The sequence below is a fragment of the Rutidosis leptorrhynchoides genome, chromosome 7, assembly GCF_046630445.1.
Source record: "Rutidosis leptorrhynchoides isolate AG116_Rl617_1_P2 chromosome 7, CSIRO_AGI_Rlap_v1, whole genome shotgun sequence".
NCBI classification, from domain to species: Eukaryota; Viridiplantae; Streptophyta; class Magnoliopsida; order Asterales; family Asteraceae; genus Rutidosis; species Rutidosis leptorrhynchoides.
Window position 1 is genome coordinate 338613010 of NC_092339.1, and position 25772 is coordinate 338638781.

The 25772-nt window shown below is 32.8% G+C and overlaps 2 protein-coding genes across 2 annotated transcripts; both read left to right on the forward strand.

Annotated features, from left to right (window-relative positions):
* Positions 1-9887: 9887 nt before the first annotated feature.
* Positions 9888-10712, forward strand: LOC139860337 (putative FBD-associated F-box protein At5g53640). Its single transcript, XM_071849106.1, has one exon. The coding sequence runs from the start codon at positions 9923-9925 to the stop codon at positions 10595-10597; it is 675 nt and encodes a 224-aa protein (XP_071705207.1). The 5' UTR covers positions 9888-9922; the 3' UTR covers positions 10598-10712.
* Positions 10624-12415, forward strand: LOC139858877 (uncharacterized). Its single transcript, XM_071847715.1, has 3 exons — positions 10624-10883; positions 11142-11321; positions 11839-12415. The coding sequence occupies exons 2-3, from the start codon at positions 11250-11252 to the stop codon at positions 12259-12261; spliced, it is 495 nt and encodes a 164-aa protein (XP_071703816.1). The 5' UTR covers positions 10624-10883; positions 11142-11249; the 3' UTR covers positions 12262-12415.
* The last annotated feature ends 13357 nt before the right edge of the window (positions 12416-25772 follow it).

Sequence of the window (25772 nt, forward strand, 5' to 3'; positions counted from 1 at the left end):
TGGTTAAACCACTGTTGCAGCTCGCTTGTTACCGTTTCTGTTAATGTTCGAAGAAACCAGGAGATTAAAGACGATAAACGGTGATGATTACTTAATGATGATGGCGACGTTTAATGAATGAAGAATAGAACGAAGATAATATTAAGGTTACTTTTATGCTGCCTGTTATATTCCTTTTTCTCCCAACAGATCGAATCGTCTTGGGCTGAGATGTTTAGTGGACCATGTACCATTTTCTTGTTGTTGGGCCATGTTTCAATTTTCGTTTTATATTTGGCCCGTGACCTTGATGTGTATTTTTTTTGGGCCGAATTCTTGTGGGGTAATTTATCGAACCGTGATCCAACAGTCGTTTTCTCTTGGGCTGAAACGAAGTTATGAATGATAATGATTTTAATGATAGCAAATAAATGATGACGATGTTATCACGATCACGAAGATGATTAATATGGTGTATGTTAACGATGGTATAGTGATGATGATGAGTAAGTCGATGATGATAATAAAAGTTAGGAATGATGATGATTCCCGGTGATAGAAGAAACCGTGAGGTATGGTGTTATGATGATCATGATTCGGTTGTGATAATGATGATGTTCATAATGCATAATGATGACGAGTAAGATGATGTACGATATGATGTGATTATAATGCTAGTTTAAGATGATGACGAGTTAGTTGATACCTTGATGATGGTATATGAGAATATGATGAACGAAGAAATTAATGATGTTGAATTAAGAAGAAGAAACCGAATATTAGAGGTTAAATGGATATTAGATTCTTAAAATTTCAGAAAAACAAAGATAGAACAAGTGGTTTAGTGTTATGTCAGCTTAATCGAGAAGTCGCGGGTTCGAGCCCGAGCTATGACATTTATTTTTAGGCTTATTTTGAAGGTAGTCTCCTTTTATTATTTTTTTTCTATTATTATTTCTTATTAGTATTATTGTTATTACTCTTATCATTATTATTTTTATTATTATTATTATCATAAGTATTAGTATTTTAGTATTATTATTAATAGTAAAACCATTATTTTTATATTTATTACTATTAGTATTATCAATTTTATTTATATATTTATTGTATTTATTTTTATCATTACTATTATTATTTTAGTAATATTATAATTATAATTATTATTTTTAACAAACAAATGTTATCTATATAAAAAATATATTACAAGTAAACTAATATTACATAGTAATATGTATTTTATATACTAACTAACATATTATTAATATAACATTATTTAAATTGGATATCATATATTTATTATAAGTATAATTATATTTAAAGATATTAACTTTAATAAATTATGAAATATAAGTAGACTTAGTTGATTAAATAGGGTATGTGTTAATATATATATACAATTGATATAGGTTCGTGAATCTGAAGCCAACCCTGTATTGTTCAATATAGTCATATGTATTTTTACTACAAAATACATTAGGTTAGTTCATTTGATTCCCTTTTACTTTTTATATTTTTGGGACTGAGAATAAATGCAAATTTATAAATGTTTTACAAAATAAGCACAAGTTCATGAAACTACATTCTACGATTATTTTGTTATACCGGATATCTGTACTTATTATTATTATGCTTGGTAACCTAAGAATTAGTGAAAAACACTAATTGACGCAAATCCTAAAGGTAGATCTACGGGCACCAACCACCCCCATTTTTGAATAGTGAAAATGCTTTAGTACTTCGAAGGGTCCTTGTCATATATTTAAATAGTGAAATGTATGATGCCAGATATCTTAAGCGCTCTATGTTAAGGTCGGTTACCAGGCGACTCATCGTATGAATGATTTTTGCAGTTGTAATGATCCTGCGCATTTAATTAAATGAAATCTTGTGGCTTATTAAATATTATGATTATTATATAGAAATTAAACCTATGAACTCACCAACCTTTTGGTTGACACTTTAAAGCATGTTTATTCTCAGGTATTAAAGAAACCTTCCACTGTGCATTTGCTCATTTTAGAGATATTACTTGGAGTCATCCATGACATATTTCAAAAGACGTTGCATTCGAGTCGTTGAGTTCATCAAGATTATTATTAAAGTCAATTATAGTTGGATATATTATGAGATGGTATTCATGTCATCAACTTTCGATGTAATAAACGATTGTATTTTCAAAAACGAATGCAATGTTTGTAAAATGTATCATATAGAGGTCAAGTACCTCGCGATGTAATCATATGTTATTTTATTCATTCTTATGGATTAGGACGGGTCATTACAAATAATAATATTACTAATAATATTATTAACAAAGTCTAATAATAATAAATGATAAATAATAATATGATAATATTAACACTAACAAAAATGATGATTTTTAATGATAAAGGTAATAATAATATCTGATAATTATACAATTATAAATTAAGATATAACAAGTTATATGTATTAAATTTCATATTTATATTTTTATATTACAAACAATAATAATGATAATATAGTTGTTAATATTAATGAAAGTAATAAAAATAATAGTATTTATATACATATACAGATATATATACTTATACATATGTACACACTTATTTATGTATGTATATATATATATATATATATATATTTGTTTGTAACTAATTGTTCGTGAATCGTCGAGACTGGTCAAAGGTTAAATGAATTCATGTGAACAGTTCAAACATTTTAAGACTCGGTTTATTAGACTTTGCTTATCGTGTCGAAATAATGTAAAGATTAAGTTTAAATTTGGTCGGAAATTTCCGGGTCGTCACACAATCCAATTTACTCTTCTTGATTCGATTAGAGATCCACTCGTATGATTTTAATTGAATCTCCAAGCAGGAATTCGCAGTATTCCAGGGGGTTTTGTTGAAAACTTTTTGATTAGGGATTCGCCAAATTTGATACGCACACGTCCATTCTAATGCTTGCCACATACTCGAGCCTAGTGGGGATAGGGCGCGATTACAATTCCCACGAAAGGCTTCATGAATACTCAAGTTTGTTACTGGCCCCAAACCCCACCACTTGTAAATCCTATCCCAAATATCCATCGAATGCCGGCAAAAAAAAAAACATTATGTGGTCAATTGTGTGACGACCCGAAAATTTTCGACCAAATTTAAACTTAATTTTAATATGATCTCGACACGATAAGCAAAGTCTGGTGAATTGAATCTCAAAATTTTGAACTTTGTCCATGTATTTATTTTAACCCTTGACTATGACCGATGATTCACGAACAATTGTTTGTAAATAGATGTATAAATATATATATATATATATATATATATATATATATATATATATATATATATATATACATATATATATATATATATATATATATATATATATATATATATATATATAAATACAAATATAAATATAAGTGTATATAATATTTTTGAGCTAATAAAATACTCCTTAATCAATTAGATAGTATAATTAAAATACTATAAATGATATGATTATGAATCTATATATATGAGTTTTTATTAATGAGTATTATTATATTGTAATATATATAAAACATATAAATATCCAATATTCAATAAATGTTATTATATGATTTCTAAATATTATATAATTAATAAATTTAATATTAATATATTAAATGAAATTACAAGTTTAATTATAGTTATTATATTATTATCACATTCATATTTATTAATAATGATATTGGTATTATTAATATTATTAAAATTATAATATGAAAGTTGGTATATTTAATTTGTTATCTTTGATAATATTATTGTATTCAATATTAATATCATTATTATTATTATTATAATTAATAATAAATTTTAACTTTAATTATTATTAAGATTAGTATTATTTTATTAGTAAAAATCATCATTTGTATTATTCTTATTATTATTATATTAAATTAATTACTATTACCATTAATAATATATTATCATATCTTAAATAATAAAAAATTATTATTATTATCATTAATAATATTATTATTATCAACTTCCTAATAACTATTATCATTATTATTTATATTGTTAATGCAATTATTATTATCATTAGTAGTAGTATTATTAAAATATTTATTAATTATTAATATTTATTAAATATAAAATATTAAAGTAGATGAATACAAATTCTGTTTAATATCAACATCAAATGGAAACAAATTGCTGGACACCAAAGTCTTTATGTAGTACGAATCAGATTTGCAAGAATCACAATCTGTATTCTTTTTCTTTGTTTTCATTCTGTTTTCTGTCCCATTCTTGTATACTTTTTGTTAAACGTCGACATTTAACAACTCTCTTTATATATATTACATATACATAACACAGAACATTATATTATATAGATATAAATATGCAGATGCATATTGAACTTCAACCATTACCAAATTCATCAATCACCACATGCACTCACCATCTTATGATCCAATCACCGAATCACCATCCTCACCACCTCTGTCGTCTGCAACCCATCAAAACCAACTCAAAGTTATCACCAAACAATTCATTTGTTGCTGTCCGAGTTCTTGTACAATCATGAACATCTCAGCACTCTAACACTGCTACTATAATCTTATCCTCTTTCACTGCTGCCATTCCCTTTCGTTGAACCACAACCACCATGATAATCATTAAGAAACCCTGCTATTGAGCTGCTGCTATGATATACATTCTGCTATTATTCGAAAACCTTCACAATCATTAAAACTAAGAATACTGCTGCTGCATACCAGGTTTCATATGACTATTTAAATTGAAAAGCTGCTACTACAGTTATACTGTCCGACACCTTTGATTTCGAGTTCAAACAGAAACCAAGCACCATCGTTATGCTATTAACATGCTTCTGCTACACCTGCAAACCATCAAACTAAATTCTAATGTTAAGGCATGTATCAAACCATAAACCATTGAATATTATTATATGAATCGAACCTGTTTACAGTTCGATACTCAAATCCCTCATACAAACCAAACAGATAAATAATGTATCTATTAATAACATATCTTGAACGTTGATGGCTAATAAAAGTATATACTTATATAAATAGGTAAATAAATAAATGATCACCATCTACCGTTCTGCTTTCTGGTTCAACGCAAGACCACATCCAATACCTTTATCAAACCTGTAACCCTTCGACTATTGTTACTCAAATTCAATAATTACTACTGCTTCGTTCCCATTTTGATCACTATTCGAACACCACTGATCTTCATCATATTTATTAACCACCATCATCAAACACACCAATAACACCCTTAATTGATGCTTAGTTAGATCAGATAAAGGTACAAGATATTTATAAAGGATTTAGGGAATTAATAGAATATAGAGGAATCGATCACTTATCTGATTTAGTGATGAACCGATGATCTCGTTGATCGATTTATTGTTGCTACAACTTTCTATTACTCAATTATTGAGAATAATTGAGTTCCTGCACCTGCTACTGTCGACGACCGGGATCCCAAAACTGAAGCTTTTGATGGCTACTATGAAGTGTCGATAGAAAGCATTTATGATCGTGATTGATGATTTTTCGATCAATTATTGAACCTTTGGATGCTTTGAATCGGTTATCGAATGCTTTGAATCGATCTGTCTGTGAATTAGGGTTAAGGACTTAGACCGTGCCAGATTTCTCATTTAAACGGGCCACCATGTTTAATTGGGCCGGGATTTAATTTAACTATTGGGTCGTGGTTATTGGTGTGTTAGGCTGAGATCGATTGGTTTTTAGGTAGAATTAGAAAACAGCAGAAAAACGGGGTATATAAATTAGTGAAATTAAACTGAAAGATAGATCAGCTCAATTGGTTAAGCATGTGTTGGGTGAACGGGAGGTCGTGGGTTCGAGTCCGAGCAGTGGCGATTTTTTTTTCTTTAAGCTTGTTACATGAAGGTAGCATTTTTAGTATTATTATTATTATTATCATTATTATTATTATTAATATGATTTTTATATAATTTTATTTACATTATTTTTATTATCATTATCACTATTATTATTATTATTATTATTATTATTATTATTATTATTATTATTATTATTATTATTATTATTATTATTATTATTATTATTATTATTATTATTATTATTATTATTATTATTATTATTATTATTATTATTATTATTATTATTATTATAGTATTACATTTGCTACAAACAAAATGGCTATTAAGATTATCAAAATTATTATTTTCATTATCACTATTAAGATTATTATTAGTAATGTACTAAGTAAATATTATATATAAGAGAAACATGTTTACTACATATAACATAACAATATTAATACTTTTAATAATTACATGTAATTAATTAGGTTATTAATGAAACATATAATTAAAATAACAATTAAATCACTAATGATATATAAGTTTATTCGATTACCATTTTATGTGTTGATATGTAAATAAATGAAATAGGTTCGTGAATCCGAGGCCAACCCTGCATTGTTCAGTTATTCAATGCCGTCATATGTATTTTTACTACAAAATACAGTAGAGTGAGTTTCATTTGCTCCCCTTTTAAATGCTTTTGCAATATATATTTTTGAGCTGAGAATACATGCGCTGCTTTTATAAATGTTTGACGAAATAGACACAAGTACTTGAAACTACATTGTATGGTTGGATTATTATACCGAATATCGCCCCTTCAAGTCTGGTAACCTAAGAATTAGAGAAATGGCCCCTAATTAACGCGAATTCTAAAGATAGATCTATTGGGCCTAACGAACCCCATCCAAAGTACCGGATGCTTTAGTACTTCGATGTTGTTTTATCATGTCCGAAGGATTTCCCGGAATGATAGGGGATATTCTTATATGCATCTTGTTAATGTCGGTTACCAGGTGTTCACCATATGAATGATTTTTGTCTCTATGCATGGGACGTATATTTATGAGAACTGGAAATGAAATTCTTGTGGTCTATTAAAATGATGGAAATGATTATTTATGTTAAACTAATGAACTCACCAACCTTTTGGTTGACACTTTAAAGCATGTTTATTCTCAGGTATTAAAGAAATCTTCCGCTGAGCATTTGCTCATTTTAGAGATACTACTTGGAGTCATTCATGACATATTCAAAAGACGTTGCATTCGAGTCGTTGAGTTCATCAAGATTATTATTAAGTCAATTATAGTTGGATATATTATGAAATGATATGCATGTCTGTCAACTTTTGATGTGAAGAAAGTTTGTCTTTTAAAAACGAATGCAATGTTTATAAAATGTATCATATAGAGGTCAAGTACCTCGCGATGAAATCAACTATTTTGAATCGTTTATAATGTATATGAACGGGTCCTTTCAAATTGTTTCCTCGTCGTCATCACTTAAAGGGCATCTAACGGAGTCAAGGTCGATACCTCTTTTATCAAGTTTGGTACGAACCGGGATCCGTCGCTTTAACACCCTCCATATGAAGAGTTCCACTTTTAACGGCACTAAAGAGTTTTTGAGAGTTTCCTGTTGATTATTGTTGCTGCCCGAAAGAATATAGTCATCGATAAGTCTCGCCATTTTCATTGGTTGTAAAGATACCAGTATCGGCTAGATTCTAGACCCAACATCCCCGACCATGTCCTTCTTATTATACGTACTGATAAGTGTGGATAGTTCTTCAAGCTCTGATTTAGCTCTGCCCGTAATCTCTCGCCTCTAATTCCAGGAAAACACACAATTTTGGTCGATCCATTGAACTCTGTCATGAACATATATACTTGGTTGAGACTCCAAGTGATGTAGACGCTGAAATCGATCCTTTAAAGGCCACAAGGCAGCCATTGATCCTCCCAGAAATGAGTGCTAGCAACATCACTGATTTTTTTTGAAAACGAGGCTGCAAAGTTTGGCTCCAACTTCGAAATAGCATACCCTGCACGCAATACATTAGACCAGACGTCACTCGTACCTTGCGGGTTATAAGGGCCCGAAGGAGGGAGTAGACCATTAGGACCATGAATACTTTTGATAATCGAAACCCTAAAAGAGTTAGGTTCAGTTTTAGAACGCCAAAACCATTTACGTAAAAGAGCGAGATTTTTACCCCGTAGCGACCCAATATTTAGACCTCCTTCACCGTATGGTAAAAGAGACTCGTCCCACTTAACCCAAACTATTTTAGAACCCTCACCCGACCCACCTCAAAAAAAGTTATGACGAATTCTCTCTAGTGATTTAATGACACTCAGGGGAGCATGAAAGAACGATAAAAAGTATAGCGGTAAACTACTAAGAACCGATTTCACTAACGTCAACCTTCCACCAAATATATCTATATCTATAGTTAATATTAAAATGCTATAATGATAACATCATAAATAGTCATTTTCCTTCATTGAAAAAAATTAAAAAGAAAATAGAAAAAAATCTAACCAACTTGAATGACATCATAAATTAATTTAATTACAATTAAAATTTAATCTTTACAATTAATTATAATTAAAATATAAATTAACAAAAGATGCAGCCTTTATTCCTTTATTCCTTATGATAAAACACCCGCATGTTCATATGTACAAACGTTAAAACAAATTGTACAAACTTCTACAAAACCCTCAATGAACAAATGTACAAATTATAAAGCATATTGTACAACTTTCATATAATAATTGTATTTTAATAATTATTTTTCGCATACAAATAATTATTATAATATTAATATTCAAATATGAGTTCTCTTTACGGGATTAATTACGTTACATATGTATGCGAAAATACATGTCTCTATATGTTTGTAAAAACAACGACAAGTTTCATAGTCAGAATCGGCGGTTTTATGGGTCATTAGACTAAGCGACTTTAGCATTTACATTCACTTAATTCTTAAAACATATCATTAAACTGTTTCGTTTAAATAAACTTGTGGTTCCACGGATCATTTCACTAGTTCTTTTATTTATTCACTTAAAATGTTAACAAAATTTATTCACAATAATTATTAAAAAGATCAAACTAATTTCAATCACAGCCTTTTAATCATTTAGATTTCAAACAATTAATGGCTTAATCACTAAGACATCAAGTCAAAATCATCGTACTTCTCTATCTACAAAACGTTCATTTACCTATTCACCAGTACTCGATATAAATAATAAATAAATTAAATCCGTTAAAAAAATAAATAAATAAATAAATAAAAGAAATACTAGTTCCGTAGAAGCTTATCAAACAAAGCCTCGCCATATGTGTCCTCACTCCTCAATGTAAAATGTAAATTCCTAATTTAACGCAGGGTGAGCTATAGTCTTCTGCAATTTGAATCTGCTATGTTAAAATAGGTAACCTTTTGTTATTAAAAACCCTAACCAGGCGCAATAAATTTATCTCAAAAAAAAAAAATAATAATAATAATTTATCTCATTTCGCTTGCTACCTGCAGTTGTTTTATTACCGATTTCTTTTCTACTAGTTAAATCGATTAGATTTCATTTGTTAGTTGTTCCTACCGATTTCCCCTTTTCACTTTAAATTTACTGATTGATTAGCAATATATAAGTGAGAATACAAAGTATTGGTTGATTCTGCTGATAACATTTATGTATTAGTAAAAAAGTTAGGGTTTAGAGTTTTGAATGTATGACGTTATCAGTTAATTCAAAACCTAGTATTTTGAGTATGAAATTGGTGAGTTTGCACATATTTTGATGATGCGGCTTATCATTTATCAACTTATTTGATTTCCACATCAGTAATTATAGCTGTTACCTGATGTAGAGGAAGATTATACATAACAATCATATTTACTTGTACCATTTGTACATTGTAGTCAGTATGTCCTATGTTTTGAATATTGATTGCAATCGTTTTGCTTTTGTAGCTTTTGCACCCAAAAGAGAATGTGGTTTAGCGTTAAGCACTGGGGAACAAACCAAAGGCAAAATAGCCAGACGAGCTCTTAAATCTAATCAGAAACGCAGGAATGGATTCAAGGTGTGGGCAGGGTAAAGTGATTAGAATGCGCGTAGAAGATGATAGAATAAGCAGTTTGCCTGATGATCTCATCCACAAAATCCTATCTTTTGTTGGCCTTAAACTTGCTGTACAAACAAGTGCTCTGTCATCTAGATGGAGATATATATGGACTTCATTACCCTATCTTAATTTCTCAAGTAAGGATTTTTCTACATTGCCCAAGTTTACCAACTTTGTTAAACATTTTATCTCCGGGCGCAATAATCTACTAGAAGTGTCTTCTGTTAAACTCACTTTCCATGGAAAGGTTTCCCAACTGTTTGTTAGAAGAATTTTAGACTACGCATTTACTCACAATGTTCAAAAACTGACCGTCAGAAGTTTAGATGATCAGGATGATTTGCATGTTTCCCTGTTTAGTTGTCAGTCTCTCAAAAGTCTGTCTCTGTATCGATTGAAGCCTGCGCCAACTTGGGATCTCCCCTCTCTAACAACATTGTATCTTGATGATGTCACTTTTTTTGGTGATGAGGGAATTGGTCATATCTCCAAATGTGCAAACTTGAAGAATCTCACCTTACATCGCTGCCGTTTGGAAAGATCATATGGTGTCACTGTTGGTTTTAATATCCATCTTCCTGAACTTTCTAATCTTACGCTTGAAGATGGATGCCTTTTTTAAAAATGGGTTGAATGTGTTTGCACCCAAACTAGAGAATCTCACTGTTATACATTGGAAAGAAGTGCATCTACAATCTTCACCCAAGCTTGTCTCCTTGGTCTTTAAAGGTCCTTGTTCTGGTTTGTTGCAGATTTCTCCATTTGGTCTATGTTTATTGGAAAAGGTGGATCTTTGTATTTACAAGCCAAATTACAAAGATGAAAAGATAGATGATCATAACTTTGTTGCTTTACTTTGTCAAATACAAAATGCCAAATATATCACGCTCAACTTGGATTTAATTCAGGTAGTATCAGTTCTTATGAACATATTCTTACTTAGCCATGGAATTCTCATTGAGATTCTTATACATTTTTTTTTTGCTCAACAAAACAACGGTAGTTGTTTCTTGAGATATGTATATATATTTTTTTACTGTCATCATGATTGTGATTATGCCAACCATTTTAATTATTGAAGTTTACATCGCATCTCTTTGTGGAGTTTGAGATTTTATTATAATTTCAACTAAAGATTACATTAACAGTTACTTTTTTTTTTGCAGATTATTCTTTCTTTCGAGGAACTAATTTTACATCAGCCATCTCCATTTACTAAGCTAGAGCATTTAAAGGTTTATCCAGGTCATCCATTCTCAAGGGTGCAACAAACTATGCCTATTGAAGTAAAAAACTATTTTCTAGATAGTTCTCCACGTGCAACCTTCACAATGGTCTCGTATGAGGTATTTACACAACAACAACAACAACAACAACAACAACAACAATACCCAATCCCACGAATGTAGGGTATGAGGGAGGTGGGGTGTAGACAATCATTCCTCGAACCCTAGATTAGAAGAAAGTCCCTACTCCACCCGCGGGTATAGAACCCGTGGCTAGATAAGATCGCCCCTCCCTCTTCTCGAAGAGCCAAGAGATTGCTTCCTAAAGGACCTCCGGCCATGAATGCTCCTCCAAACGGAATAGTGCGGGCATACGTACCTGTAAGAGTTATGTGCAGAAATAGCAACCATACAAAGTATCCATAAAAGAAAACACATATAGCAGTCATGCACAACAGTAGGACACAAAGCATGGATAATATAATGCGCAAAAATATGTAAATCCAAGTAGACATGCAAACAAACAAAAGTAATGATCATTTAGGATAGTGAAAGGCTATCTAATTCTGAAGATAGGATAAAATGATGATAAACAGACTACAGTAATGATCATTATAAATTGTATGATATCATGCAGGAGATGAGAGCAGTAGAGCATGCCACATCAGCACAAAAATATATGGCTGAGTTGCAGATGCTACTAAAGCAGGAGAAAATTACGTGTGAGACCAATGTAGCTCATATAAATAGGAGTAATGCATCAATGGAGCTTTACGAGGCAAATATGAATGAGAAACTTGTCAAAGAAGAAATGTCACGGATCAGGAACGATTGGAAGGCTATGAGTGCGCGGATTGAACAAGGGGAAGTTAATATTAATCGCATTTTTGGCATGTTGGGTCGGATTGAATTCTCACTAAAAGAGCTTCCGGAACCAAAGAAGGATAGGATTCAAGCACGTTTTTGTAGTTTACGTGCAGAGGCTTACAATGTTATTAAACTAATTATGGATTGTATGAAGATCAACTGTGATGGGGAAGCAAGGTTGCATAAGTCATGAAGTTTCTACATCATCACAACTGTCATCATAACACATTGCAAGTATTTGATTAATTACGTATTCAAAAATATGCCAACAACTGGTGTTATTTTTATTTGTTTTGCTTTCGTGTTCCAATATTTTTGTTATATATCTATTACTCCGAATGCAACACTCAGGAATTACTTGTGTAAACTGGAATGGTAAAATTTTATGTTTTTATGCATGTATATAGATTTAACTGATCAATCGTGTGGTTTTTTGTTGCTATGAGACACAACATAGATGGTCAGGTGATTCGGGTTTTAATTATGTACAATATTTCAAAGGTTGATCCTTCGAATAACGCAACTCGTATTAGATACGTGTATGTCACTATGCTTGTTGGAAAGTTTGTGTAATGATACTATGATAGACATCTACTATCAGTTTTGTCTACTTTTGCCACGTGACATATGTAAGTTGGTTTAAGGAGAAAATCGTTTTTATTACGTGTTCATCTCACAAGATATTTTTGGAAATCAAAGAAAAATCGTTTATATTTTTCTTTGCTCCTAAACAATAACAAGAAGCCCATCCTGCTCACTAAAAAGTTAAAATCATCTCTTGGAAGTTGGAATGCCTTCCTTTCAAAATTTGTTGTGTTAACCGTCTTATTTTTGCCCAAGGAGTATATGCAATTTTGTTCATGAAACCTATTTTTATGATTGTATATCTGATTGACGTTGTTGATAAGAATTGATTATTATTTTTAAGCTTGAATTGATTTTTGACACTGATATTCTAGTCATACAAGTAAGCTTGTGTTCTTTTGGAAAGAATTCGTTAGATGTATGGCATTGTGGAAGTCTTGATGTAAATTTGTTGTAGTAGGAGATGATGAACAAACGTTATCCATAAGTCGGTCAAGCCTTGAACAACCCGAAACACATAGTGAAACACCTAATGCTTCACACACTTACCCAATTTCCGCAATCCAATTGTAACCTTGTAAACCTATCATGATCTGATACATTGTAGAATGTATTGTTGATTTCGTTACTGGCTTACTGCTGCTTTTATATCTATGTAACCTTGTAAACCTATCATCGATCATCATCTATGCACACATATATACATCGCATTCTTTTATCTCTCTGTTCAAACTGAAAATATATTCATCAGAACATGAATGCTTGACTTAGTGCTTTTCACTTTCATTTTAACACTCTTCCGTTGACACGTTTATTGAAAATATCCTCGAGTTGGTCTTCTGATCTCATGAATGGTAATGAGATGATTTCGGCTTCTAGTTTTTCTCTAATAATGTGTGCGTCTATTTCAACAAGTTTTTAGCTTCATTATATTTTATTAATATTTGATGTTGACCGAAAGGGGGCTATATATATGCATCTTTTAGGTTGTTGATTGACATTGTGAACATACTTACTTGTAGCATATTCCCGTTCAAAAAAAAAAAAAAAAAATACTTGTAGCACATTAACAGTTAGAACGGATATCTTCATAAAACATCATTCATTAAATGTATTGATGCCCCATGTTATCACTTATCAGTTTATTGTTTACTTATGAAAACATACTATCTAGTGCTTGTGATAATCGGGCGGACCTAGGGTTTCAAGTGGTTGTCGCGTAGCACAATAATTTCAATTGTATAAACATAATCAACTTTTCTTATTTCGATTGTATATACATAATCAACTTTTCTTAGTAACACTTACCAACTCATATATTTGTTGGTTTAAAACCTCATTCACAGTTGGAACGGTCCAATTACATTCATGACTATATTCATGGTTATGTATTTGTTTAGAGATGCGAAAAAGGTAAGAGAAAAGAATTTGGTAGGGTTTAGGAAAAATGATGCTTATACCCTCGTGTGCCTTGCATATGCCAAATTCTAACAGAAAAAGGTAACGAGTGTTAGGTATAGGGACTACCAGTTATTCATGTGCAAAGAATAGGGACCATACTGGATGGAAAAAAATCACAGACCATAAATGTATTCCGATTAAACTACAGGGACCATAGGTAAAATTTTGTGTAAAAATAATCGTAGAAGCTTGCCGAAGAAGTCTCATCATATGGGCTCTATATAAGCATACGAGTCTGAATGTAAATTGTAAATTCCCAAATTGAACGCACATTGAGCTTCTACATTCTTCTGAAATTTGAATTGAATCTACTACGGTTACAATAGGTAATCATCTCATTTATGTTTTTGTTGTATTACTGATTCCTTTTTCACTAGTTATCATATGTCGTTTGTTAATAATTGTTCCTACGGATTTCCCTTTTTCACTGTAGATTTACTGATTGATTAGCAATATATATAAGTGAGAATACAAGTATTGGAAGATTTTGCTGATAACATCTATGTATTTGTAAAAACATTAGGGTTTAGGGTTTTCAATGTATGACTATTAATTAATTCAAAACATAGAATTTTGAGTTTGAAATTTGTGAGTTCACTCTTATTTTGATGATAGCCATACGATTACAAAATAAGTATATTTACTTGTACCTTTTTTAGTCAGTATGTCCTATGTTCTGAATATTGACTGCAATCGTTTTGCTTTTGTAGCTTTTCTACCCATTATATTAAGGACTTGGGAACAAACCAAAGGAAAAATAGCCATACGAATTCTTAAATTTTAATCAGAAACGCAAGAATGGATTCAAGGGGTAAAGTCTGTAGAATGCACGTAGAAGATGATAGAATAAGCAGCTTGCCTGATGATCTCATTCACAAAATCCTATCTTATAGTGACCTTAAACTTTCTGTACAAACAAGCGCTCTGTCATCTAAATGGAGATATATATGGACTTCATGCCCTATCTTAATTTCTCAAGTAAGGATTTCCGTACGTTGCCCAGGTATTCCAACTTTGTTAAGCATTTTATCTCTGGGCGCGATAATCAACAAGAAGTGTCTTCTGTCCAACTCATTTTCCGTGGAAAGGTTTCACAAGTGTTTGTTAAAAGAATAATAGAGTACGCATTTACCCACAATGTCCAACTTCTGACTGTCAGAAGCTTAGATCGTTGTGCAGATGATTTGCCAGTTTCCCTGTTTAGTTCTCAGTCTCTCAAAAGTCTGTCTCTGTATCGATTTAAGCCTGCACCAACTTGGGATCTCCCCTCTCTAACAACATTATATCTTGATGATGTCACTTTTAATGGTGATGAGGGCATTGGTCACATCTCTAAATGTGCAAACTTGAAGAATCTCACTTTACATCACTGCTGTTTGGAAAGATCATACGGTGTCACTGTTGGTTTTGATATTCATCTTCCTGAACTTTGTAATCTTAGGCTTGAAGGTGGAAGCCTTTTTAAAAATGAGTTGAATGTGTTTGCACCCAAATTAGAGAATCTCACTGTTATACATTGGAAAGAAGTGCATCTACAATCTTCACCCAAGCTTGTCTCCTTGGTCTTTAAAGGTCATTGTTCTAGTTTGAGAGCATTCGTGATTTTATTCTTGGAGAAGATATAAGAAGAAAGAGTTCAGGAGAACCATCAGGAAACTTGCTGAGCACAGAAGAGAGGGGTAGGAGGAAAGGCAGAAGTAACACCACCAGGGGCAGGTCAAAGTCAAGAAGGAGGAGTGTGTCGAGAACGAGGAATGATATTAAATGTTGGAATTGTCAGGAGACTGGACACTTCCGAAACCAGTGCACTAAGCCAGTAACATCATCAAAGCCAAAGGAAGTTAATGTTGCAGTTGCAACAGATGATTATGATAACGTCCTTGTTTGCTGCATTGAGAATACAATTGATGCGTGGGTTATGGATTCAGGAGCATCGTTTCATGCTACTCCAAGTCCACATTTGATGAAGAATCTACGAACAGGTAATCTTGGTAAAGTTCGTTTGGCTAATGATCATTGTCTTAACATTACAGGGATTAGAGACTTAGAGCTGAAGACCTCTTTGGGTACTAATTGGACCTTGGAAAATGTCCGAGTTATTCCTGGCCTAAAGAAGAAACTAATCTCTGTTGGACAGCTTGATGATCAAGGATATAGTGTGCTATTTGGTGAAGGTCAGTGTAAAGTAATAAAGGGAAACTTAGTAATAGCCAAGGGTAAGAAGAGAGGCACTCTTTATATGGTAGAAGTTCCAGCTAATGAAGTAAATACAGTTTCCAATGATCGTAGCTTAACCAGTCAGTGGCACCAACGTTTAGGTCACATGAGTGACAAAGGAATGAAAATGCTAGTGTCTAATGGTAAAATTCCTGGTCTAAAGAGAGTTGAATCGGACTTTTGCGAGTCATGTGTTCTAGGAAAGAAGAAGAAGGTCACCTTTGCAAAAGCAGGCAGAACATTAAAGGCTCAGAAGTTGGAGCTAGTACACACGGATGTGTTCGGGCCTACTCCTGTTTCTTCATTGGGAGGAGCACGCTACTATGTTACTTTTATCGATGATTCAACACGCAAGGTATGGGTTTACTTTCTTAAAAATAAATCTGATGTATTTGAAACTTTTAAGAAATGGAAATCTGTTGTTGAATTATCTTGTGATTTGATGGTAAAATGCTTGAAGTCGGATAATGGAGGAGAATACATCAGCACCGAGTTCGTTAACTATTGTGCTGATCATGGCATTCGGATGATCAAGACGGTTCCAGGTACTCCATAACAAAACGGAGTTGCAGAAAGAATGAATCGCACTTTAAATGAGAGAGCACGTAGCATGAGACTTAATTGTGGGCTACCAAAGACTCTATGGGCTGATGCAGTAAGCACTGCCGCTTATTTGATCAACCGTTCTCCATCAGCTCGCTTGATTTCAAAATACCCGAAGAAGAATGGAGAGGTAAAGCAATCAGTTATGAGCATCTAAAAATCTTTGGGTGCAGTGCATATGATATTAATAAAGATGGTGACAAACTTGATGCAAAAGCAAAGAAGTAAGTGTTCATTGGTTATGGGGGAGATGACATGGGTTACAGGTTATGGGATAACAAGGGAAAACATGTTATCAGAAGTAAACATGCCACCTTCAATGAAGCAGAATTGTACAAGGATTTCAACTCAACATCAAAAGAAAAAGAATCAGTTGAATTTGAGGTTGACACAGAGACAACTAGAGAAGATGAAAGGGAAACTCCAGAGTATGAAACTGAAGTTCCAGTGGGAGTTCCTAACAGTGAAAGCTCGGAGTCTGATCACGAGCAGACTTCAGATAGTGGGAGCTCAGATTCTGATGATGAGCAGCCCCCACAACCCCCATCACAATCTGACCAGTCAAATTGGGTCAGGAGATCTACACGAGTCACAAGACAGCCAGAGAGGTTTCGTCCAACAGTTAACTATCTTCTTTTGACAGAAAATGGGGAACCAGAAAGTTATTCTGAGGCAATGAATGTGAAAGATTCGTTCCAGTGGGAGCAGGCTATGAAAAGCGAGATGGAATCTTTATTGAAAAATCAAACTTGGAAGTTGACCAAGTTACCACCAGGAAAAAGGGTCTTACAGAATAAATGTGTTTTCAGAGTCAAAGATGAAGGGGATGCTTCTAAACGATACAAAGCAAGATTAGTTGTCAAAGGATTTCAACAAAAGAAAGGAGTCGACTATGCTGAAATCTTTTCTCCAGTAGTGAAGATGACGACTATCAGATTGGTTCTAAGTATGGTTGCAACCGAGAAGTTACACTTAGAATAGTTGGATGTTAAAACAGCCTTCCTGCATGGCGACATTGAAGAAGACATTTACATGTCTCAACCAGAGGGGTTTCGTGTCAAAGGAAAGGAGAGTCTTGTGTGTAATCTAAAGAGAAGCTTGTATGGTTTGAAACAAGCTCCCAGACAGTGGTACTTGAAATTTGATAATTTCATGGAGAAGACAGGATTCGTGAGAAGTTCTACAGATCATTGCTGTTATTTGAAGAAGTTCAAGAGCTCCTATATTATATTGCTTCTTTATGTCGATGATATGTTAATTGAAGGTTCTGATATGGTTGAAATACGCAATTTGAAGAAGCAATTATCTAGAGAATTTGAAATGAAGGATCTCGGGCCAGCTAAGCAGATTCTCGGTATGAGTATATGCAGGAATAAAGATGGGTCAGTTTCTTTATCTCAAGAAAAGTATATTCGGAAGGTTCTTGAAAAGTTCAGAATGAATGGTGAGTCTACAAAGCCAAGAAACACACCGTTGGGAAGTCATCTAAAGCTTTCTAAACATCAGTCTCCTAAAACTGAAGTAGAAAAAGCAAAAATGGCTAAGGTTCCTTATGCATCCGCAGTGGGTAGTCTAATGTACGCTATGGTGTGTACAAGACCTGATATAGCACATGCAGTTGGGATGGTTAGTCGCTTTATGTCAGCTCCGGGGAAAGAACATTGGGAAACAGTGAAGTGGATACTGCGGTATTTAAAGGGTACTTCTAAAGTTGGATTATGTTTCAAGGGCAGGGATACTACTCTCAGGGGTTATTCTGATGCAGATTTGGGTAGATGCAATAATACCTTCAAGAGCACCACCGGGTATGTATTCACTATAGGAGGAGCAGCATTGAGTTGGATGTCTAGGCTTCAAAAGAGCGTGGCTCTATCTACTACTGAAGCAGAATACATGGCCTTGACTGAAGCCAGTAAAGAACAAGCGTGGTTGAAGACATTCATGAAAGAACTGGGCAGCAAACAGACAGAATTTGTCTTATATTGTGATAATGAGAGCGCAATCAAGTTAGCAAAGAATCCAGTCTATCATGCTAAGACGAAGCACATTGGCATGAAGTATCACTTTATCAGAGAACGGATAAGCAAGGGAACATTTAATCTGGAGAGCATTCCAAGTTCAAAGAATCCAGCAGATATGTTCACCAAACCAGTAACGCTGGATAAGTTGAAGTTGTGCATAGCTTCAACTGGCCTTCAGGAACATTGAAGAGAAGGCAGGAACTAGAGAGAGAAGAGATGAGCTGAGTCTTGCATTGCAGAAGTACAAGAGTGCAGATCGATGTTATTCGAAGCCTCCAAGTGGGAGTTTGTTGAGGTGTAGGCTTCGGTATTTAAGCCCAATAAAAACAGGCCCGGAGTTTACTTGGTGACCAAGTCAGGGTCTGGCTAACCCTAATTGGTTGGGCCGACTTTTATTGTTCTTTTCTTAGTCTATATATAGTCTCTCATTGTACTTGTAAATCATCACCTCCAAATTAATAATAATACTCTCTAGTTCCAAAGTGGATGTAGGTTTCACCTAGAAACCGAACCACTATAATTCTCGTGTTGTTTTTTATTCTGTGTTTATTATTCGGCTTGCTTGTTTGTGATTGTTAATCGATTAGGGTTCTACTCTGATAGAAGGCATGTTCTAGCCTTAACAAGTCTAGTTCCAACCTTCTCTCTTCTCAATTTTCGATAAAGACATATTTGAACAACGCACACTAGGGGGGGACAATGTTACGACCACGAGATGGTGTTCATTGTGATCACTCACATCCAACAACGAAGAATCTTTCAAAAGAAGGAGTTTCTTCATCTTCAGTCCAAGTCAACAACTAAGCCTATTCTGAGGGGGAGAGTGCAAGACATCAAAAAGATCTCTAGAGTTCAAGATCACATAGATGCACAACACACATCAAGAGGGAGATTATTAAGTCCAATTTATGATGTGTGTTGTAGATGTTAAGTAATTGTAAAGAGGTAGTGTATGAGGTATAAATACACCATCCTCTCATAGCTATTAGAACTAAGCCTCATAACAACACCTTTACCTACACCTAGTTAACCCAAACACTCTCAACCTTGTAATCCTTTCACCTAATGAATCTTAACGCTTGATTGTTGATAATACAGATTCATAACCGCTACTGCTTTGCTTCTGTTATTCATATCAGTCAACATCTTCATCATACCTATACATACATATACATATACGCAAGCTTATATACATATCAATACATACGAATTCTCACACGAACACGAATCTGAGCTAGATTAATCCTTTCAAAAGGGTTGAATGTGTTTGCACCCAAGCTTGTCTCCTACGTCTTTAAAGGTCCCTATTCTGGTTTGTTGCAGTTTTTTTATTCAGTCTGTGTGTTTTGGAAAAGGTTGATCTTTGTATTTACAAACCATTTTACAAAGCAGACAAGCACAAGTTGATAAATTTGTTGCTCTACTTAGTCAACGACATAATGCTCAGGGCCGTCTCAACAATTGAAGGTCCAAGGCGAAAATAAAAATGGGCCCTTGTATACGGAAATCCCATAAACATGAGTAAGATGTGTGGGCTTCAGAACTGGACTTGACAAGAGGGAAAAAAGAGGCCCTAAAATTATATAGGCAAGTTAACTTACTATTTTTTTTTAAATTAAATTTATTGAACAAATTATTTTTATTTACTTAACTATATATATATATATATATATATATATATATATATATATATATATATATATATATACATATTAAAAATTTTGGGCCCTTCAAAAATTTTGGGCCCTAGGCGATCACCTATCTTGCCTATGTTCAAAGACGCCACTGATAATGCTAGATATATTACGCTTAACTTGGATGTTACTCAGGTATATTAGTTTTGATCTTTTAATCTATATAATACGCGTCTTATGAACATTATCATACTTAGCCATGGGATTGTCAATGAGATTCGTAGAGAATGTTTTTTTTTTTAACGGCGATATCGACATCGAATGCTCTCATTTTTCTCCCACACATGCGTTAGGAGGAAACCCAATTCGCGACGATGTTAGCGGTACCATCGAAGGTTGGGAAAAACCCCAGAGACCTAAATCGCATTGATGTTGGCAGTATCATCAAAGGTTGGAAACTCCCTGTTTGGAGTGAGAATCGAACTTGAGTTGGCAGTACTCCAAGTTGGATCTCACTCTCACCCAAGCCAAACTTTGGTGATCGTTGAGAATGTCATTGCTTAACAAAAAAACATTATTTGCTTTCTTCATACAAGTATTTTTACTGTCATGGTGATTGCAATTCTGCCGTATGTAGTGAAATTTGAGATTTTATTATTACACCAACTAAAGCTGTGTTTTTTGACAATTTTAACTATAAAGCTATGACACATTTCATTTGGGATTCATACATAGAGCCGCAAATATTAAGAGATCTTTTTAAAGAAGGAAACAATATTATACAATATCATATCACTAAACTTGCTGTCTTTTAAGAGTTTAATTAAATTAATAATTAATTACTCCGTATTAATTGTTAATTTTAAAAGAAGGAAACAATATCAAATCACTAAAAACTTGGAGATTCTGTTGCGCAACTATAGGATATAAATATCACGTTTCCATTCACAATAAGTCTCAATACAGTATATAAACATATTCTTCGTTAATATTAACAGTCATATTCATATATTCATATTCATATAAACATTAAACATACACATTAAGAATAAAGCATTTGGAATAAATAAAGGAAGTGAAGCGGCAGGGAAACTTACGACGCTCATCATCAATTTTATGTGAAGGTAAATCTGAACCAACTTGAATATTAATGTGTTTTTAGGCTTTTGTAATCATGACATGTTCATATATATGATCGATAACAACCGTACTCATCGTTTCAATGAGTACATTATAAGTTTTGGGACCTAAATCATCAATTTTATGGCAAATGGGTACCCAAAATTTTTAGTAGCAGTCCGTCATATACTAATATTGAATTAATTAATTATCTTAGAATTAAATGATTAAAAGGTACCAGAATTCAAAAGACGAATTGTACTCTGTATTAGTGGATCCAACAAAAGTTAGTTTATTAAATAAAAGAATGAAGACAAAAATTATAAGATGATGATAACCATATTTCACGAGTTGCGATAATAAGTAGTTTAGTAACTTTATAATGTTACTAGGTTTTTAAGCTAGGGCGCGGATTAGGACGTTTAAAAATAGATGCCAATTTCTTGAACAATTAGTTCTGTGAGCTATCAATTGCACTAGTTTAGTAACCTTATAATGTTACTAGGTTTTTAAACTAATGTTCGATGAACATTAGTTTCATTTTAGTGTACTCTAACTCTAAAAGCAAAAGAGAAAAAAAAAAAACGTGTAAAAGCATAAGCTTATTAGATTGGGGCTTAATTATGTTACTTAAGTCAAATGTTGTGTCAAGTATTATAACACAATACCACATTCAGCATCCAGATCTCAATTCAATCTGTACTACTATCATGAACAGAATTCATCGTTAAAGTGTAGCAGGTGATCATGCATATTTAGCATCAATTCAATTGTTAAGAACTAGAAGGTAGCAAGTTTAACAACATTGTTTGCCTGATAAGCTTTGCATATGAATCAACAGGTTAAAAAATGATGCAATAGGATGAAAAAGATGAATGGTGGTGCATTTACCAACCTCAATTATGCTGACTCGTCTAACTTGACTTCATAGCATAATAACAGATCAGTTGACTTGTGGTCAATGAAACCACGCAGCTTTACATCAAGTAGGTTCCATTAATCTGCAAACTACTAATTTAGGTAAATTACCTATATGACATACATTCACAATCTATTTTTAAACATTGACTATACTTGAAAGCTAATTTTCATGATGCATTGACTAAACTTCAGCCCCACAAAACGGAACATAATTGTTGTGATTCTGCCTCACTATATTGGCAAAGGGTAACTTTATATGTTCCATTAATTTCAGTTCCTTTAATAATCTATAAAGATTTTAAAGTTCAGTATACCATAATACATAATATCTAAGAACACATTCTCAGCATCATCCTCTATTCAAACATAGCCAATAGGCTTCACATTCTCTATTTGACAGTTATTTTGATACGAAGGTAATACATAAAGTACTAACTATTTTATATTTCAATATAACATGCCCATTAAAATTGGCTTGGACAAACATTATTTTGGATATACTTTGCGAGCTGTCATTGTTTTGGTCATAATTCTTTCATATGAATATGAATTAAATTGGTTTAAAAGCACAAACGTTCTTAACTCAAAGGGCCACAAATTTCTATTTTATGCCTACCATAAAGTTTAAATTCCACATCAGAGAGAGACCATGTGTTGTCCTACATATAGTTAGCACATATAGTTAGAGTTTTGTGGATAGACCACCCACATATTAGAATATATACATTATCGGTTTAATACTTATGAGATTATTGAGATTTTTAAAAAGCAGTTACACTAATTGTACTCATTATTAGAGTATTCATAAACACTAAAATACAAGATGATCATAATCAAATTACATGATTTAGTTGATTATACAGTAGTTCAGTACTGATTATTGGATTTTAGAAAAGTATTTTTGACAATTTAAACACAAATCCTAAGCTATTAAGTATTAGTTAAGTATTGTATTACGATTTAATTGTTCATATAGAAATATAGTACTAATTAAATTTCAATTAGAAAAGGATAGAGATAAAGACTAAAATCGTAAGATGATCATAATTAAGTGATGATCATAATTAAATTACACTATTTGGTTGATTATATAGTAAAAATGATTTAATTGATTAAGCATTATTTATGATGTACATTACTTACACCATTGAACTAATGAAAATGATGTAAAACAGGAAGTTTGCAGAATTTGTCCCCGTTTAAAACTAATTTGTTTAAGCTGTAGCATTAGTTAGCATGTATTGTGTAATTTGTTTATTTCTATTTAGTGTGTTTGATTCTTGTTTTATATTATTAATTGCAGCTTAATACTAAGAATGAATGTAGAAGTCGATAGACTAAGCAACTTGCCAAAAGCTGTCATCAACAAAATTTTCTCTTATAGCGACACCAAACATGCTATCAAAACTAGTATTTTGTCATCTAGATGGAAGAATACTTGGAAGTTAATCCCGCATCTTGATTTCTCTTATGACCATCTTCATTATTTGCCCAAATTCTATGAGTCTGTTAATCATGTTCTATCTTCCCGCAATAGTGAAATAGAATTGGAGTCCATTAAACTTTGTTTTAGTGAAGAAGTTAGTCAAGAGTTTGTCAAAAAGATTATGGACTATGCGTTTTCGCACAATGTCCAAAAGATGACTATTATAAGTTTGAACGCAGAAAAGCATATCGAATTCCCTCTTTCTCTTTTTATTTCCCAGTCTGTCAAGGATCTCACTTTGATTGGATCTGTTGGCTCCACTACAATCACATTAACTTGGGACCTACTAGCTTTAACAACGTTGCATCTCGATAACATCAGGTTCATAAATGAAAATCCCGGTGATGTTTTTTCTAAGTGCCCAAACATGAAAAATCTTACTTTAACTAATTGCGGCGTGTATGGATTGATTGATTTCATCACCATTTACCATCCTCAACTTTCTACTCTAATTATTAAAAATGGAGATTGGTACGGTGTTGTTAATGTGGTTGCACCTCACCTGAAGTTTCTCACTATTGTAAATTGCGAAGGGGGTTTTATGATCTCTACACCTGAATTATACTCGCTGACTTATGAAATTCAAGATTATTTTGAGTTTTCTGCTGATGGTTTGTTTTCTTTGGAGAAAGTGGATTTTCATATTTGTGATCCCAATAAGGCAGATGCTTCTAAAATCATAGACGTGCTTCAACAGTTCCGCAATGTCAAATGTCTTACGCTTGGATTGGAAATTGTAGAGGTATCCGTTCTTTAATGTTTATTCATTTAAATATATCAGCACTCTATTCTATATTAAACATACGTTAGATAAACCCATGCTGATTTATTATAATGCATCTGTCTGTACAATACGTTCATTTTATATACTATTTTCCAGGTTCTTGCATCATCCGTGCAACTAATCTCTCATCTACATTCTCCATTTGCTAACTTAACGAGTTTCAAGATTTATCCAGCAAACTTAAGTCCCAAAACCAAGAGTCAACTTTCCCGTATGGAGGAAGGACTAAAGAAAATAAGCATGCCTATAGAAGTCGAAAACTATCTACTAGATGGTTCTCCAAATGCCACTGTTAGGATATACTCACGTGAGGTATTTTTACCATGAACAATATATTTTATTTCCCAGCTATCATTTACTCATTGCTCTGCAATGTAATTTAGTGAAAACTATTGCTTGTAGTCAGACATGGGAATTTGAAACCGTGTGTTATATTTATTTTAAATTTATCATATGATGATAAATATAGAGACTATTATAGGGTTCATTATAAATTGTATAATATCGTGTAGGAGATGCAAGCCTTGGAGAATGCTGCATCAGCACAAAAAGTTATGGCTGAGTTTCAGATGTTGTTAGAGCGGGAGAAAATTAAGCATGAGATCAATATAGCTCGTATAGATCAGAGTAAAGCACCAATGGAGACACAAATTGATAACGAGAAACTTTTCAAAGAAGAAAGGACGTCATATATCAAGAATTGTTGGAATAAACTGTTTAAGGAGATTGAACAAGGGGGATTTGAGATTGATCACATATTTATAAAGTTGCATGAGATTGAAGACTTACTGAAAAAGGATCTTCCAACATCAAAGAAGGATAGGATTCAAGCACGTGTTTCTTGCTTACGTGCAAAGGCCTTCAATGTTATGA